Source organism: Podarcis pityusensis (assembly GCF_964106645.2).
Source record: "Podarcis pityusensis genome assembly, chromosome: 11".
NCBI lineage: Eukaryota > Metazoa > Chordata > Lepidosauria > Squamata > Lacertidae > Podarcis > Podarcis pityusensis.
Window position 1 is genome coordinate 19,505,870 of NC_138036.1, and position 18,631 is coordinate 19,524,500.

Sequence of the window (18,631 nt, forward strand, 5' to 3'; positions counted from 1 at the left end):
CAAGTTTCCCCACCCATTATTGGCTACCACTTGTGGGGTGCAGAAATCTCAGAGTGTGATGACATCACACCTTTTGCATGACAATCTGGTCCCTTCTAGAGTTTTTTGGACTCGGCTGCAGTTTTGGGTGGGAGCCCCAGCCATCTACTGTGAAGTTTATTTGATAGTCCCTTGATAACTTTGGCATTCCATTCCTATTCAGTTCAATGGGATTTGGGCATGAACTAATGTCCTCCAGATCAGCCTCTGTGTTTTATTTCAAGACCACACTTCCCAGAAAATAGCCTCTGTACATTTCAGCCTGCAAAAAAAGAAATGCTACTTTAAAAAACAAACAAACCCTTTGACTTGGCGTTCATCCTCAGAGGGAACAAAATGTCAACAGGAGGCAGCTTTGATGGTTATAAAGCAGCTGGCAGCCTAAATAAATGATCATCAATAAAGTGTGAAGTATTTGACAAGCAGGGTAGCTGCTAAACTAGTAGAACTGGATCTGCCAGATAATCCAGACTAGGTCCTCTCTGGGTCCATCAGCCATTTTGGCCCTAAAGAAATTATCAGGAAGAAATTGTCTTCAACCTTTCAACACAGTATTTACACAGTAGAGCTCTTGGGTTGTGCTTGAATGGTCCTGAAGCATAAACAGTGATGCAATAAAAATTGTAGGCTCATGTTCATCCATTGGGGGGTGGGGGGGGTGGGGTGGCGGGAATCCAAGACCTACAGTCTGGCAATATTTGTATTAGGACCAACTGAAGTGCCACAAAGTAGAGAGCAAAATGTTATGTTCTCTAGAATTCTTCCTCAGGCTTAAACCAAAATAGGAAAGAAAATGGCTTGGGAGAAAGTAAAAAAAGAAAGAAGGACCCGATAAAAAAATCACAGGCTACTCCAAATGACTTATTTATTGTCCTGCTTTGCTTGCAGGGCATTTCTTTGTCTTCCTGTTATTTATTCCTCCCAAAGTTTTCCATGCATTTCCCCATCACTTTCCTAACTGCAAGAAGCCTGTTTCTTTTTTTATGTGCATTTGTAGTACTGTATTAGGGTGACAAAGTGATATAATTTGCTTCAACTGTGCCAGCCTGAATTTCCCTGCTGTGCACTTGAATCCTTCCCCCCAAACACTGATGCTCTGGAGATGCCCTCCTTACCTGCAGCTTATTTATCTCCTTTTATTATCTTGCACTTCCTCCCATTGGGAGCACAGAGCAGCCATCAGTTATACTCACCACCACAAGCACTAATTTGCACCACTGAAATGGATTTAGAACCAGCAGAACTGCACAGGTGAACCAATCAGGGTTGTTCCTTATCCTGTTTACCATCATTGCTGGCAATGGTACTTATGGGAGGATGCACTGTTAGAGGCAGTTAGGATGAAGAACTGGGAGCCCATCATCAGCCATTATCATTAGTAATTATCATCATCATCAAAGTTATTTATGAATCACTTCTTCAATTCAATATACAACAAAACCATTTATAATATATATGCATATATAAAACAACTTAAACCTTTACACCTATATGAAAAAAATTAAGTAACTCATATGAATATATTTAAAATTCTAAACAGCAGGTGTGAGGAAGAACCTTTGGCTCACCAAAAGTTGCTGACAACTCCTATTAGCATGAGCAATGGCCAGAGATGATGGGAGTTGCAGTTCAGCAACATCTGGAGGGCCAATAATTCTACAAAATAAGAAAGGTTAAGGGCAGATAGCTTCATGGAAACAAAAATGGGAGGGCTTGGCTACTCATTGCAATGGCTATGCTCTATGTCTGCTGTTAGAGGCAGTTTGCCTCTGAAAACCAGTTCCTGGGAAGGACAAGTGAGGAGAGTCCACTCAGGTCTTGCTTGTGGGTTTCCCACAGGCAGGTCACTGGGAGAACGGGATGCTGGACTAGATGGGTCTTTGGTCGTATCCAGCAAGGGGCATCTTAGATATTCAGTTGCAAGTAACTGTCAAAGAGTGGGCAACCTCAGAGCTATGGGCCAAATGTGGCCCCTTTGGCCTCTCCATGCAGCCAACCAAGATTCTCCCAAACCTAGGCCAGCCTCTCTCCTCTCATTTAAAAATACATTAAGTGCTATAAAGGATATTGCTTTCATATGCAAGTTTAGGCAGCATTTCACTGACTGATACACCTGCACTTGCCATAAGCTAATGACAAGTAGCAGGTTCTTGGATTTTATCATTGCTCAAGTCATTTGACACCTGACAGGAAAGTGAAGCCAAAGTTCACAAAGCAAAACACAAATAGGTGACAGGGTGTATGTGCTGCAGTGCAGGTAGCACCAAATTCTTTTAAGCTTCCAAGTGTTCTAAGGTTGAGGGTGATAAAACACTTAGAACAGAGGCAAACATCAATTAGATTGTGTCGGGTGCCAAAGGCCATTTGAGAAATTCACTGCGTGCAAGAAAGTTGTGCCAAGTGGCCATATTAACAGTCCATGCAATTAGCTTATTTTTTTTCAGGCAAGGGAGTTGGTGTCAAAACAGGTAAGTCAGGGATGAGGAACCTCAGCCATCCCTTATTTCCCACCCACTCGCTACTTACTGGCCTGCTCAGCACCCTCCTTGAAGTCTGACAATGCTTCTCTCTTTCCTGTGTGTACAAATTCATATTTGTTGCTCTGCCTACTTTTGCCTCCATCCCTGCCCAAAACTGGCTCAGGACCCTCAAAAGGGAATGTGCCCCTCAAGCCTGAAAAAGTTTATCTAGCCCTGTGGCCATTGAACAGTTGTTTCAATTAAGCACACAACTTAAACACAAGTTTGCTACTGTTATCCTGTCTGTGAAAAGAGGGCTCCCCCACCACTTTCTCTTTCCCCAGTGCTTTAGCAAGCTCTTCCCAAACATCTCTGCAACCCTGAGGACTAGTAAGCATTTTTGCTAACTTTTGGATTATAACAAAAAGAGGCATTAACAAAGCAGTCTACCTTCTATGTACTCATATTTGCTTTTGCAGCTGACATGTGCAACCCTGCAGAGTTCTACTGATAAGGATCCAGGTGAATATAGGAGTGCACTCTCAATCTCCAAATGTGCAATTTACAAGTTGTGCTAATATTTACAATATGATAACACAGAGCGGATGGGTCAGTTTCTTGTCTCCCTGACCCTATGGGGGCATCACAGTGATGTCTGGTGAGGACTGTCGGGACTTCAAAGCACCACACAGGGCTTGCAGAGTCCTGAATGGTGCTTCAGAGTGCAGCTGATCAGCAGGCTGGCAGACAGCACCCAACAGCCAGCCTTCCTGCAGGGATTGGCTGTGTGATCAAGTTACCCATAGGCAACTGTCCCATAGCAAATTCAGCAGTATCTCTACCTACCCCTACACCCAATGGCTTGACAGGGTGTGGTTTGGGGGGGAAATGGCCTTCTGGACCAAACTGAGTCTCGTGGCATGCCAGATTTGGCCTGCAGTTGCCCACCCATTTTAAACATTCTCTTATAAAAAATAGTAAAAAAGGTAAAGGACCCCTGACAGTTAAGTCCAGTCGTGAACGACTCTGGGGTTGCGGCGCTCATCTCGCTTTACTGGCCAAGGGAGCAGATGTTTGTCCGCAGAGTTTTTCTGGGTCATGTGGCCAGCATGATTAAGCCGCTTCTGGTGAAACCAGAGCAGTGCACGGAAACGCCGTTTACCTTCCCGCCGGAGCGGTACCTATTTATCCACTTGCACTTTGACATGTTTTCAAACTGCTAGGTTGACAGGAGCTGGGATCGAGCAACAGGAGCTCACCCCGTCATGGGGATTCGAACCACTAACCTTCCGATCAGCAAGCCTAGGCTCAGTGGTTTAGACCACAGCGCCACTATCTCCACCATGTCTCACTTAAGCGAGTGTTACTTATGGCAACGGCTTGTTAATTTTGGGAACAGATGGAAGTTTGGTGTAACCATCAAAGTGAGTCATATATTCTTAACACATGCTTCACAGCCACCGGTATTTTGATAAAACATGACTTTAAATTATGCAAATCTAGTAAAGCATCTGGCAAGCTAAATTGTATGAACATGCCAATGGTCCTTGTGGAGGGAAGTATCACATCCCGATGTTTACTTATGCAAGCATTTAACAAATAAAAAGAAAAATCACTGCTATCTTGAGGGAGGTGGAAAGATACGTTATGATAAAAAATTGCAATGGGAATCCTTTTGTCAAATGTTTTTAATGCCACAGTAGTGTTAACTAGGAAAACGATACAGTCAGACAGTAGTAGTCACAGTTGTGGTCCAGAAACAACACAAAATACTTTTAAGATAACACAATACCAGTGTATTAAAAGGAAACACATCACTCTAGCCCTCTCCCCCCTGCAGCTTTAAGGAATGAAAATCAGCTAGGTAATAATTCTATGGGTGACAAGAAGCTGGAGTGAAAAGGACTGTGTACCACGTTAAAAAACAAACACATACCCAGTCAGGTAAAGCTTTTTAGGACTTCTGTTGTTCTTAATACGAGTTTTGAACACAATCACTGGATTTAGAGTTCCAAATTTGGCCTTTAGAACATACCAAGTTCATAGTAGTACTCCATTTAAGCAGCTGAACTTTTAGATTCTTAGGGGAAATTCAAGTAACTGCTTCACAGGGTTATTGTGTGACATGCTTGCCGTATACTAGACTAATTCCATGGAATGGTCCTTCATTAATATGATACGAGCTGTTGATATATTGCACGGGTCATAAAAGCAAGTTAAGTGGCAATTTTCAAGTGAATATTTTCTATCTGTCTTGCAAATGATAAGCCTGGTCCCTAAGCGACCAGAAAGTGATAACCTTACAGTGCTTCTTGCATAACTAGCCAACTTAGTTCTTCTACTTGGCCCCACAGAGACTGCTATACACACCCGATGGATCCTTATGCTTCAGGTCATACTTTATGACTGGTTTTAATTGTTGTAAGCTGCTTTTGGAAGTTAAGTTTGGTTGAAAAGCAGGTTATTTTAACATAAAATGCAGATAGTACTATTACAGTTTTGTAAAAATGCTAATGCAAGCAAGGAATGTAGATAAACTGTGCTGTGGGATAACCATACCGGTCGACTTTTCTTTTTTCCATTAATCACGTAACTACTGTATTGGCCTAAAATTGGCCACTTTTTTGCAGTCTCACTCTTACTTCAAAACAAAAGCAATTAAAATGTTACATTGTAACATGTTACATTTTTACACTGCTTTACTCACCAGCTTCCTTAAGACATGCCTCTTCAGGGGAGAGAAGAATCATTCATAGCAAGCTGAGTTCTACAAGGCTAATTTCCCCTACAAATCCGCATGGATTTTATTCTTTTATCTGCAACTTACATGGTTACTGCATAATTTGAAACAGAAGTCACATAGGTGAGAATTTCCCTTATCACAATGATTATATCCGGGAAAGTCTTTCCATATAGTTTTGCTTTTGTTAATTTTCTCCCCATAGTTGTGTACAGCATCTTCCTTCTCCTTCCATAAAATTGAAATGGCTTGCCTAACCCTACTATAGATAGTGGGGGGATGAGGAGGTGGTGTCCCAGAGAGCTCAGCCAGTAGAACATGAGACTCATAATCTCAGGGCTGTGGGTCTGAGCTCCACATTGGGCAAAAAGATTCCCACATTGCTGGGGATTGGACTAGATGACCCTGGTGGCCCCTTCCAACTCCACAATTCTATAAAACAGATATATTTCTTCTATGAAGATGAATGCCTGTGCTTCCATAACACAACCACTGCATAGCAATACACAATGTCTAAAAATGATGCACAGCAAAACAAACAAAACATGGGCTGATGCAATTGAACCCATGTGCTCCCATCCAGAAAAACATGCCAAAAATTGTAAAAACCAAAGATGTATCCCAAAGGCAGGAAGCCAACCACAGACGTAATCACACACAAGTTCCCCATAAGGTTGCAATCAGACAATTTATCAACAGATAAATCTTCCTAGAATTGTGTGCCACTGTTTGCAGGACCGAATCCTATAGCAATTTAGCTCTAAAGCTTGAACAAAATGCTTGCCAGTAAGTTGTGTGACGTGCACTAAAAACCCTTAAGGCACCCAAACATGAGTAGATAGTAATTTATTTATATGTGAAAATTGTATCCATCTTTAGAACAACTGCATTTTTTTAAAAAAAAGACACTCACAAAAACAGTATGATTTTTGTGTGGGGTTGCTGATTATTTTCTTATTAAGGCCATCAGAGAAATATAATAATTTTCATGTAATTAGTGTTTTGTGGCTAATTGCTTTCTAAAACCTCAGTCACTAAATTGAACACTGTTCTATTTGACACAGCAACAATTAACCTTACTGGGAAAAGCAGCACATTCCCAAAATACTTCATTTAGGAAAAATATATATATACCTCTTTATTAAAACAAAAATATTGAACTAGGATTTTTGGCACTGTGCTAAACAACTTCAAATAAGGCTCCTGCTCAACACAGAAAAAAATGGCTTAAAGCATTAGAGTAAGTTCCCTTGCATTATCTGCACTATTATCTGTGTGCAGTATTCCAACTAAATTATACTCACAGCAGACCTAATGAAATTAAAGGACCTTAGTCATGTTTAGTCATTTCAACTAAACTACTCTACTCTGATTAAAACTGTGTTAAATTTTACCCTATAATATGATTCTCTGACCAATGCAGGGAATCAAAGTACTAACCCAGGCTTGATTGTCTGCGTAGATGATTGTAGAGATCACAGAGGCAAGTGACATAGCAGTCCGTTTAAGTCAGAGTGCACCAGTACAGAGCTTGCTCCAAATAACTGGTAAGTGGAACAGTGGTAAGAAAATGACCGCCAGGAAAACATTTGCAGGGAGTACCCCTGAAACCATGGCTGATATATCAGTCATAAGAGGAGTTGATTGCTGAGTATATGTTAAATTTCAATAACCTGGACCTTTCTTCAAGAACTTTTAAGAAACAATGAAATTTTAGGATGACGGTTAATTGGCAAGTCTGGTCCCCTGGTATAAGTTTGTATATGGAGTTTTTAAAAATCTATAGAAGAGATTCCCAAAGGATAAGAAAATCTTAACAATTCTTATCTGTGTTCATTTGTCCTACTGCTGAATACATTTGTTCACACCAGGTGTAAGATGTTTTGCAATGAACCAAAAGTGTGTTAACTAGTTCCAAGTGTCTGTTGTTGACATTTAAAGATCTAAAACAAAAATTACTCCCTGCCCCAGTACAGACCAAGTCATTATTTATGATCTTCCGAGCAAACCCTGCTGGTTGCGCTGATTGTTACTTGGTGATAACATCCACCCTCTTAAAAATGTCTCTTACAAATTTGTATGTTTACCCAAGTTTTCCTGGACTCTCAATTCAATCTTTATTTTGTTTTGTACACTGCTCAGTTTTATTTGTGGTGCTATTAATATGGAGAACTTCTTTGAAATCAAACCTGCACTTTCATACATGCAAAGTTTGCAAGAGTGTTCTACACTACACATTTACCAGTAGTCCCTAAACTCATTAAGAAAAAGGCCCCCACAAGGGCTACTTCAGTGCAATCCTATGAATTTGTACTTAGTAGTAAGTCCCACTTAGCTCACTGAGTCTCTCTCCAGGCCTAGGATTGCAACCTAAGCCAGCTGCTTAAAGTCTCTTAACTTACAACGAACAGGTAAAACAAAACACAATGCTATTACAGTACAAGTTAACAAAGCAAAGAGGTGCTGTCGTTCACTAAAATAAATATAATAAAATAAGACAACAAATTAAAGCATTTCAGAAACACTGACCTTCGGGAATCTAGCTAAAGTTGAACTTATCCTGGAACCTAGCTAGGAAGGACAAGAGCCCAGACCATTTTAAGGTAGAGGATTTCAACTGATAACATTTGGTGTCCTATGTTTATAAAACACATATAAAATTAGACTTGAAGAGGCTATGATTTAACTCACCCAAATGGATTGTGGTGATATAAAATATATACAAACTGTGCCTTAGCAGCATTTTGTTTCTTTCAGGGTAGCACTAACCAAAAAAGCTGCATGCAAAACCATACTCCCCCCACAAAAAAATATATTATGGCATGCTGTTCACATTAAGGCATAAAGGAATTTGCTGGCAGACTCAGGAAATCACAACATTCCCCACAAACCTGTCTGTTCAACACAATTGCCCTGCTTACACTTGTGCTGGCCAACTCACACATTACCATTTTTTAAGTGAACACCTAAAAATGTACACAGATAAAATTTCTTTAAGCAATATATCCCCCCAAAATGTGAGACTGGCAAAGGGAGGGACATGGAAATGAATAGCTGCTATTACTGATACTTTACAAAATACTTAAGTGATTTTGGAATTAAAAAAATGTGCAGGAGACGCTAATGAGATTGCTTGGGCATGTTCATTACCTTGTGCAGCAGTGGTTTCAGAGAATCAACATTAGACCTAACTCAGAAAACATGAGGCAATTACTTCAGTGATGCAAACACTACCATTCTAGATTATCATTAGACATCAATGCGCATCCCATGTTTGGTTGCCATCAGTTCTCTTGTTCCTGTTAAATACATAATAAAAGAACAGAGATGAGGTAACGATGCTGTGATTGCCACATAAAGCCAGTAAGGCAAGGGCGCAGTCTTTCCAAATGGGCAGATCCACAGGCCATGACGAATTCCATCTCGAACGTGATGCGAAGTCCAAGAGATAAACAGCATCCAGGGAAGAAAGCACCAGGAATCCTTCAGCTTGAAAAGGTGCATAATAAACTTTAATGTCAAACACACAAGAGGGATCACAGTAGAACAGTGAAGGAATGGTCTTCGTGGGAGAGTCAGGGCAGCCTATGGGAAAGAAAAGCACAGTGTACAGTGGCAGCCAGAATTACAAGGAACAGTTTATGTGAATCTTGACAGCTATAATCTTCTTCATTTATCTCCATTTTGAGAGAAATCAACACATAGCCCAGAAAGGACTCCATGATCAGATACTGTATATTTCATGCTTTGTGTGTCCTCTGTTATTCTATGTGTTGGTGTAATATATTCCATTCCGTTTGTTGCCTTCTCACTGTGAGCCATGGAATGTTTTCCGACCACCAATAGAGACTGGAGTCTAAACTATGTGGATATTTGCCTCTGTTCAGCAAAGCAGTTCTTAAGGTTAAAGGAACTAATGAAGCTATGTTGCTTATTATCTTTTTAAAACTATTGTGTTCTTAGTTGATGGCAGTTGTAAGCTGCCATGGGCAACTCATATGTGAGTCGGAAAAATGGAATATAAATGATAAAACTGTTTGAAAATGTATAAGAATAGTTTACTTTTTATGCTATATTTTACTTTTCAGTCATTTGATTAATTCATCCAAACCAAACAAAAACATTCAGATGCGGTCTTGAGGATGCTCAAGCACTTAGTGCATGGAACTAATATACATGGCATATTATAGTAAAGGTAAATGTCATAATACAGTAAAAGTAAATGTTATCAGACATTTGTAAGCCATACTGAGAGTGTTTTTCTGCTGAAGAGCAGGAGAAAAATGCTTTAAATAAACAATAAAAGTGAAAACCAATTAAAAATAAAACAATTCTATCATATTAGTTAAGACAAATGCCAGTTGGGGAGGGAAGCAAAATAAAAAGTTTGAAAATAAGAATCCTACATGCACATGGCACATGAACTTCTTGTGAAGTGTGCCACCTACTGGGAAAAGGTATAGAAAAGCAGTTACAGTGTGGTCCTCCAATGCATTCTATAAATATTAAACTGGCACACTCAAATATGTTATGCTTAATATTTCTGATCTGAAGCAGTTCCAAATTACAGATACACCGGTTGGACAAGGCTAGCATCACAACCAAACCTCTTTATCCTGGTGGATAATTTACACCTGCATAGTGAATCCAAGTCACTGTGGCAAAGCAGTTTAGGAACTTTCACCACTAGGCCCGAGTCTTACAGCCTGTGCAACTTTTACTGAATGCTGTACAGAAAAGCCCCTGAACCTGACATTTGGAGAGTTTGTAAGTAAACAATTTTTAACTTACTAAATATGTGGTCTTTCCCTACGCTGGGGGAAGGAGTTTAGAAGGGCAAATATTAAAGGTCTAACAGCCTATTATTTCCATGCTTTACTTTGATGCATATTTTAAATCTCTGCTAGGGTTATCTCACTAAAGAGTATTTTAACCAAACCTGGACCTTGGCATCCAGGGAATTCTTCCTTTATACTATTTTTCCTTACTGCCAACAGTTTCGCCCTAAATTAAATGCAAATTATCTCCTAGCTCTGGACACTAATCAGCATAAAAAGCTATCCAACTCCCACCCCCATCAAATCCAAAACACGTAAGAGAAGAGGGATGACACATCAGGATGGCTTGCACTGAAGTCTTCCCTTCAAACCTGAGCACAACCAAGTAACCAAGGGGAAAATTTTAACATGAAATTAACATTAAAAATAGTTCCAATGGTTTTGGTTCAAATTATGCATATATGTTTTTTGTTTAAATCCAGGTAATTAAACTGTGGTTTTGCTTACCTGTAATGAAAGAGATCCAGCTAGAACAAAGTGGTCCACATCAATGACTGATGAAAGAAAGCCAGCTAAAATGACTTCTGTAAAGTCACTTTTCTTCTTGAGTCCTATCACTATTGCCCAAGACCAAAATCCCACAACACCATGCACAGTGTTATCAGAGAGTGCTCGCAGCCAGTCATTCTGCTGAATGACAGCAAACTGCAGAAGTCTATCTGCTACAAAGCAGAAAAACCCCAATCCTAGGCTTGAAATTACAGAAGCTGTGCTGAATGACTGGAGAAGAGCATGGGCCTTTTCAGTCTCAGATGCCATAGCAAGCAACATGTCTCCATGCACAAAATGCCATCAGGATACATTCGGTCCATTGTCTGTTAAATCTTCAGTCATTCTGTAATTATCAGAGAAAGCTTAATGAGAGGACTTATCAGTACTAAAAATGTGTTTCCTTAAATGAGCAGAAAGATCACAGAACAGCACAGAAATCTAAGAGCCAAATAAGAATCTCTGTAAACACATTTTTCTGGTTCACTGTTCCATACAAAGCTAAATCTGTGCATATTACGTCAACCAGTGTCCTAGTTGAAACCTGCATTTCTTATAGCACTCATTTTTATGCACAGTACCTCTCCTCTGCCCTTCTGCTTGCCTACACTTTCAAAGCTCACAGCTAGTATCTGTTCTAGCTATTATTCCATCTCATCTGCCACATCTGCTTTGATATAGGCTTTCTTCATTCTTGCTTCTTCCTTGCACCCTGAAGCCTGCCCTGGGTCCAGAAGAAAGACCTCAATGCATGCGGCTGTGTGTTCTTTTTTGTTTTTCATAAAAATATCTTCAAAAAGACAAATATAACTTTGCAGCCCTTGCTGTTCTGGGAAAGGTGAAATCAGCACATGGCGTTCCAGGCTAGTTTTGCAGCACTAGCAACAAAGGCAATAAACGTATGAGTCATAATTAATGTTGCTTGTTAATTAACTAGTGATTTCTAATTAGTTTACTACTTCTTGCCAAACACATTCACTTTGCCCAGTTCTTGTCACAAACAGGGAAGATACTTTCTGAATGTTACATCCAAAGTGTACTGCAGTGGTTGTGAAACTGGGTACAGAATTTATTCAAAATAATGCCTGAACACTGGATGAGACTATGGACAAACTCCATAATCACAGCTCTGTAATGGAGAACTTTTTGGCATGCCCTTTTCTCAGCCACCATGAGAGAGTTCAAGCTGCAGCAGTTACAAAAGGGTAAAGCTGGAGAATGTGGTGGAAGCAAAATAAATTAGTGTTTCACCAGACCAAGCACTGCAATACCCGTAGGAGAGATGTTTGAAGCCCAAGCTGGAAAAACAAACTTACCCATGTTAGTTAGGAGACTAAGTTACACCTGTGCTTAAACTTTGCAGGCAGTAGCAATAGGGAACAGGAAAGTGGAACTATACAGAGGTTAGTATCACAATGTTGCATGCATAAAATCAGGGGTTGGCAACGCATGGCCCTCCAGCTACAGGTACACTGCAACTCCCAGTATTCCTGACCATTGGGCCATATAGGCTGGGGATGAAGGGAACCAGAAGAAGAAGAAGAAGAGTTTGGATTTGATATCCCGCCTTTCACTCCCCTTCAGGAGTCTCAAAGCGGCTAACATTCTCCTTTCCCTTCCTCCCCCACAACACACACTCTGTGAGGTGAGTGGGGCTGAGAGACTTCAAAGAAGTGTGACTGGCCCAAGGTCACCCAGCAGCTGCATGTGGAGGAGCGGAGACGCGAACCTGGTTCCCCAGATTAGGAGACTACCGCTCTTAACCACTACACCACACTGGCTCTCCAGCAATGTCTGAGAGTAGGCCAAAGGCTGCCCACTCCTGCCCTAAATCTTACATTAAGAGTGGAAGGAAGGAACTATCACACTATACATAATACCAAATACAGGCTTGCCACTATGCACACAATTTAGCAAGGGATATGGGCTGGGGAGAAGAGGGCAGCCAAATCTGCATTATTCTAAGAAGAGTACTTTATACTACATGACCTAAATATATGTACTGTTTTAACCTTCACATCCATACATCTAAAATGTTGCATGTAAAGTCACCCTTAGTATACATTTTAGCGACTAAGAGATGATCAGAATCATATTTATATATTGTCCAGACATATGTTAGCCAGTAATAATCCAGTATGAACTACTGCCCATTTTTCAAGTTGTCTCATCTTGCCTATGTTATCAATCCACTGTTTTCAGCAAGACTGGTCAGTTGCGCATTAACTAGCAATAAACACTGACCCAACCCAAGATCCTGCAGCTCCCCTTTCTAGCTCAGGCTTGTAAATAACTACCCACTCATCCAATGCATGCAAGAATCATAAATCAGGCAACAAGGTAGAAAAGTACTACAAAATCTGGCTCTTGCTTTATTTTATGTTATAACGACTAATATAGGAATGTGCAGGCCAATTATCAGTAATGACTTTGTGGCATTATTTGCAAGGCAATTTGAGCTCCTTTCCACTCCTGCCCCCTACCTTTCTTCTTAAAGGGACAGGATGAACGTTCCAGCTGTGTATGATTTCTGACCTATTTTAATCCTAACACAACAAAGCCCAGCTTTGTTCCTGCCCTTGCTTCGACAACACATTCAAAATCCCACCTCCACTTTCTATTGCCTCCATTTCTACCCTTCAGTTCAGCTCAAACCTGGACAGCCCTTTATCCTAGTGCCTATCAATACCCCCCCCCTAACCTTCACCATGGCTGCTTCAAGGCCTAGTCTCAGATCTTATACCTCCATGGAGCATCCTCAGGCACTTCCTTCCCTCATCTTCTCCCCCTCAGCCGGGATTTTAACCTCTCATAGCCACCACTGTGAGTCTGAGTCACTCTACTCCCTTCTAATCTAATCATCACCCTTACACCTTATAATAAGAATAATAATAATAGACTTGTATACAGCAGCACACAATGGGGGCTTTGCAGAGCACAAGAGGGCAGGCCTTTGCCCTGAGGGGCTGTGCGTGTGTGTATTTTATATCTATCTATATCTATACCCTTTCCCCATCACCATTGGGTACCTGTTCCCCTCAGCAGCAGGCAGAAACTCAACGGGGGAAGCTGTACCCTCGCATGGAAAAGCAGTCGTTTGGGGCTGCGAGGAAAAGAAGAGGATATATATCAAATTACCGTATTATTATTTATTGAATTTATATACCGGCCTATACCCAGAGGTCTCAGAGCGGTTCAATAGAGTGTCGATAGCTTGGGATAGCTCAGTTGGTACAGCATGAGACTCTTAATATCTGGGTCGTGGGTTCGAGCCCCACGGTGGGCGAAAGACTCCTGGGCTGGGCTAGATGACCCTCGAGGCCCCTTCCAGTTCTGCGGTTCTGCCTGCCCCTGTCGCCTTCCCCGTACTTTCCAAGGGCAAGCGAAGCTGCTCCTGTCGAGCTTCTGCCCACCGCGCCGGGGCTGAAAGCTCTCCCTCGGGACGCCGCACCGAGTGGCGACGGCGAGGAACCGGCTAGGCGCACCCCGGGCGACCCGCTCCATCGCTTCCCTCCGCCGCCCTCGAGAACTGCCCCCGCTCCCTTCCTCCCCACAGCCAACCCCCGCCGGCCTCCAACCGCCCCCTCAGCGCCGCCCAGCGACCCTCTCGCCCTGCTCACCTCCCTCAGCAGCGCCAGAGGAATGTGTGGCTGCGCATGCGCCGCCCCGCCCACCGGCGCCTCTCTCTCTCGGCATCCTGGGAGAGCGGTAGGAGCGCCGCCCACCCGCCTTAGCGACGGCGCGTTCCTTCCTCCGGCTTCGCAGTCAAGCGGGGCGCTCTAGAGATAGGGTTAAAATGTCGTCTATGCTACAAGCACGGCAATTAACGAGAGCGGCTCTTCCTCTTCCTGAACGCAAATGTGTGTGTGTAGAATGGGGGGGCTGAGTGGCATGCAGGGGTTTCCATATGAGTGGTAGAGCAGATGCTCCAAATCTCCTGTGTACCTGCTCCTGTAAGCAAATTAAAAGGGGAGACATGGGAACCTGCTTGTTCTACTGGGCAGGGTACACGGTGTTCAGCAATTTAATTTAATTTTCCAAGGTTTTATTGGGACCACCTTTTTGAGGGCGTGGGGGGTACTTTTACAGCTATAAAAACTGAATCGGTCCAATTTTGAGACTATACATATACAGGAACAATAAAAGGATGAAATTGTTCTTTGCTGTGGAAAGTTTTTTTTTTTTTTTTCAAAAGGTGACGATGAAATTTCATTGTAACTTTATTTGAAAAACAGCTAACGTACTAGAAGACTTAAATATTACACTTTAATTGACCTGTATGGCTTTATTCAAACATCCATAAACAGAAACAGTGGTATAGATCTTCTCCCGCCTCTACCAAAAAACTTTAAATATCAGAATAAAATGTTATAAAATATGACAGCTGAAATTTCAAAGCCAGTGATTTTCAAACATGTAGGAAATAACTAATTCTTAACTGTTAATTCGGTACAGGATTATACAGTGCAATTACATTTGGCATTATAACAAAATCCTCTCATCTCTGGCCTTTTATAACAACCCATAGTTTGTGTACACACAAACACACATATATATACACAAACATTTATATTCAAATTTTCTATCCCACCTATCTCCAAAGAGAAACAAGGAAGCTATAAAATATAAATGAAAAACCCCACAACATACACTCAAATTAATAAATTAACAATATCCTTAACTTATAATCCTGCATTTAATTATCTATAAAGTCAGTGACTCAGAACAACTCTGTGGCCTGACCTTGGACGGTTGAATTTCATTTTCTACTTCAATCAGATTAATGAGGGACAGAATTACCGGAATTACTTTTGACCTCATTTCTCTTTACAGAGGAAGCTAAAAAAGAGTCAATATCACTGATAACCTTTGAAGTTTTTTCCAGAGTCTCAGCTATGTTCTTTTCACTAACATTCTCAACTAAAAAGATTTCCTCTGGTCTGTTCTGCCGGTTGGTGCTGCAGGATGGATTTCTTTTTGCAGCTGAAACCGTACTTGGAATATTGCTGTTCTCCACTAAAACTGTAGTTGTATAGTTAAGGAGGGAAAACAGCGAGACAAAAACCAAATCTCTTCTCTCAGGGGAACTGGGGAAATTCATAAGCTGTCTTGTGCTATATTTGTGATGGCATCACAGAGCTCAATACATGCTGCAATGCAAACCTGTTTTGTGTTGGGTTTGAAAGGGGTGGGGGTAGTTTGGGCAGAGTCCTGCTAGAGTCACTCTGCTGGTGTGAAACTCTGCCTGCCGAATGTGCAGAACAGCCCACAGAAAGCCTCAAAACAAGCAAGTGGTTATTAGTCATCCCTGCCGTTAGACTGTGGATGGAACAGTGGCCCCACTCCTTCCCGGCTGGGGTTTCAATTGCAGTGTAAGTCTGCAAACTTATAACACTTAGCTGGGAGTAAGTCCCACTGAACATGTCTAAGATTGCACTGCAAGATTTAAAAGAAGTTCCAGAGGCTATTTCAATATGTCATTAAATAAATACATAATGCATATCCCACCCCCACCCCAAGTAATAAAAAACCTTTCTCTTAAATAAAACTAAATTGCCACATGACAAAGTAATGTGAAGGACCTTTAACATTTTAATACTATTCGCAGACACCTTACTAGTACTTTGACTAACAAACTGAACCAAAGTATAGAAAAGGTTTATTATTGCTTGCCTCAAGAAAAGAATGATCCAATCCTGCTAAGAACTTCTCTGTGGATTAAAAATGTGCTCGAAAAGGATACAGTTGAATCTTCTTATTTTTTCAAGTTCAGCAGCAACGGACCTATAAAATACCAATATAAAACTGAGAACACATTTCTCAAAATACCATTTTGCTTATTACCACAACAACATGCCTTAGATCTGGTGTTTACCAGGAGTGATCTGACACTTAAGTTCCAGTGGAACAAAAGCAGTGTCATGGTCAGATCACTTCCTGGTGCAACTAGACTTCCCTAACCCTTCCCCTCTGCAGGTAGGAGAGACCAATTTGAATGGTCCACCGCCTGCCTCTTAATGGATCCAAATGGTTCCCAAAGAGAGGTAATAAATAAAATTGAATAAACTTGTGTTTAAAAATAAATACAGATGGCCCCTGAGAGCCATTTAAGATGCATACCAGGTCTCTTCAGGAATCGGCTGTGGTGCGTCTGCACACACCTCTCCATCCTTGTTTAAGCTTCTGCACCATTTGACCACGGTTGTTACGTATCTGTGTTGGAGAAAAATAAGTTGTGTTACATCCACCATGAATGGGCAACACCAACTAAAGAACCAATGGCAGCTGGGGCATCCTGTCCCTAATAAGGAAAACAGACCCGCCTGTCTCTGATAGTGTTGGATTGCAAAAAATGAACACGAGGGAGTTGGGGGACAAGACTTTAGCATCTGATCCTACATGATGTTCTGCCAACAGCACACAGAAGTAGTGCAGGAAAATAGCTCTAGGAAAACAGCTGCCTAATCAGAAACAGAGATATGAAAGCTAGGAGCCAAATGGCACCTTAAACCTAGGTTATGGGCACAACAACTGAGTATCTAGGTGCGCTTTTTTTAATAACAAGGATGCAAAGCTGAAAATGAATGAACTGCAGCTAAAATATTATGTTCATTTTTCACATGGTCTAGTCCAGGGGTTAGAAAACCTTTGCAGCAGGGGGCTGGTCCACTGTCCCTCAGAACTTGTGGGGGGCCAGACTATATTTTTTGGTGGGGAAGAACAAATTCCTATGCCCCACAAATAACCCAGAGATGCATTTTAAATAAAAGGACACATTCTACTCATGTAAAACACGCTCATTCCTGGACTGTCTGTGGGCCAGATTTAGAAGGTGATTGGGCTGGATCTGGCCCCCGGGCGTTAGTTTGCCAACCCATGGTCTATTCCTTCACCTGCCCACCCCCGTAATATTCTTAAGAGGGTCTCTTCTCCAGTCTTCAGAGAGTAGCTGGAAGCGGGGAGGAAGAAAAAGGTCCTCCTTTTCTTCCATTCTGCACTTTTAATTTTAAGCGCAATACTGCGCCTGGAGCTCAGAAGCTGCTCGCACGAATGACATTCCCTGTCGTAAAACGTGCCTAGAACAATGGGAGTTTCGAACACAGTGTCTAATACTATCTCCCCAAATGTTTATTAAAATGTTTGCTGCTGTAGTCAAAGGATTGATGACTTCTACCAAAATCTACAGCAAGAGGAGGAAGGAAAAATATTTCACCTACATTTTTCTCTTTTGGGCAAATTAAATCATACTGAAATTCCTAAATTTATCCAAAAAACCTACAAATACCTTTCATAGAGCCCAGGATGATCTACATGGATAAGCTGCTGTGCTCCTGCAGGCGAAGTGAGTTTGCACCAACCCGTGTTAGCATCTTGAGGTCTCTTAGAAGAAAATTAGATAATCAGTAGAAGTACCCTACTTCATCCCTTCTTCCAAGTAACCTCTGCCTGTCTGCTGTCATTTTTTTCAGGTAGGGGCTTAGTTTTCTAGTCCCCGCCCCCCCAGGTTGGTTCCCTGCACGCTTCCATTTCTGAGCACTCCTTGTAGCCAAGTGGGTCAGTATAATTCTGGATACTATTATATCCCTAGTTCTTCAGCCCCAGAAGCAAACCGGCTGAACCCCCAAATCCCATACTCTCATAATAAATCTCATTCACTTTTACTGTTGTTTATAGCAGAGCCACTCTAAATAGGTTTTTGACTGCTGCCTGCTGGACAACCATACAATCAACAACCAGAGCTGTGTGCAAATGGCTTCTCAACTGCGCTGTTCGGGGCAGAGAAATTTTAAGATGCACACTTCACCAAATTTCAACTGCAGCAGGGACGGGGTTGGGGAGCAGACAAATTCTCCAGAGTTTCTCAGGGATGTGACTAACAATTAGCAAGTGGTAGTCATTTTTGAAGGGAAAGAGTTGCCACAAAATAATGTCTCTATTTAAATGTTTGTGGAGTTATTTTGTAAAAGGCGATGATGAAACTGGAAAGGCTGAAACTAGAAATAGTCATGATGTCTTCTCTTGCACAAGTACCAGGAGGTAAAGGGACATGGGTGGCGCTGTGGTCT

General features: G+C 41.6%; 2 protein-coding genes across 14 annotated transcripts in view; both read right to left on the bottom strand.

Annotated features, from left to right (window-relative positions):
• Window positions 1-4,168: 4,168 nt before the first annotated feature.
• Window positions 4,169-14,270, bottom strand: TMEM267 (transmembrane protein 267). 6 transcript variants are annotated; one of them, XM_080973779.1, is made up of 4 exons: window positions 14,186-14,245; window positions 11,651-11,776; window positions 10,524-10,911; window positions 4,169-8,823 (listed from the first exon to the last, which is right to left on the bottom strand). In XM_080973779.1, the coding sequence occupies exons 3-4, from the start codon at window positions 10,845-10,847 to the stop codon at window positions 8,488-8,490; spliced, it is 660 nt and encodes a 219-aa protein (XP_080829905.1). In that variant the 5' UTR covers window positions 10,848-10,911; window positions 11,651-11,776; window positions 14,186-14,245; the 3' UTR covers window positions 4,169-8,487. The 6 variants fall into 6 exon arrangements, with proteins under 6 accessions (XP_080829905.1, XP_080829907.1, XP_080829904.1 ...); XM_080973781.1 differs by having other exon boundaries at window positions 11,651-11,751; window positions 14,186-14,203; XM_080973778.1 differs by lacking the exon at window positions 14,186-14,245 and adding an exon at window positions 13,595-13,682.
• A 565-nt stretch (window positions 14,271-14,835) lies between these two features.
• LOC308458058 (uncharacterized protein C5orf34 homolog) overlaps window positions 14,836-18,631 on the bottom strand; it is a 388,338-nt gene continuing 384,542 nt past the window's right edge. For all 8 annotated transcript variants that reach the window (XM_080972660.1, XM_080972663.1, XM_080972658.1 and 5 more), the window contains 4 exons: window positions 17,851-17,945; window positions 16,686-16,778; window positions 16,309-16,349; window positions 14,836-15,587 (listed from right to left, as the gene is read on the bottom strand). In XM_080972660.1, the coding sequence (XP_080828786.1) occupies window positions 15,346-15,587; window positions 16,309-16,349; window positions 16,686-16,778; window positions 17,851-17,945 (471 nt within the window). In that variant the 3' untranslated portion in view covers window positions 14,836-15,345. The remainder of the gene's footprint in view (window positions 15,588-16,308; window positions 16,350-16,685; window positions 16,779-17,850; window positions 17,946-18,631) is intronic.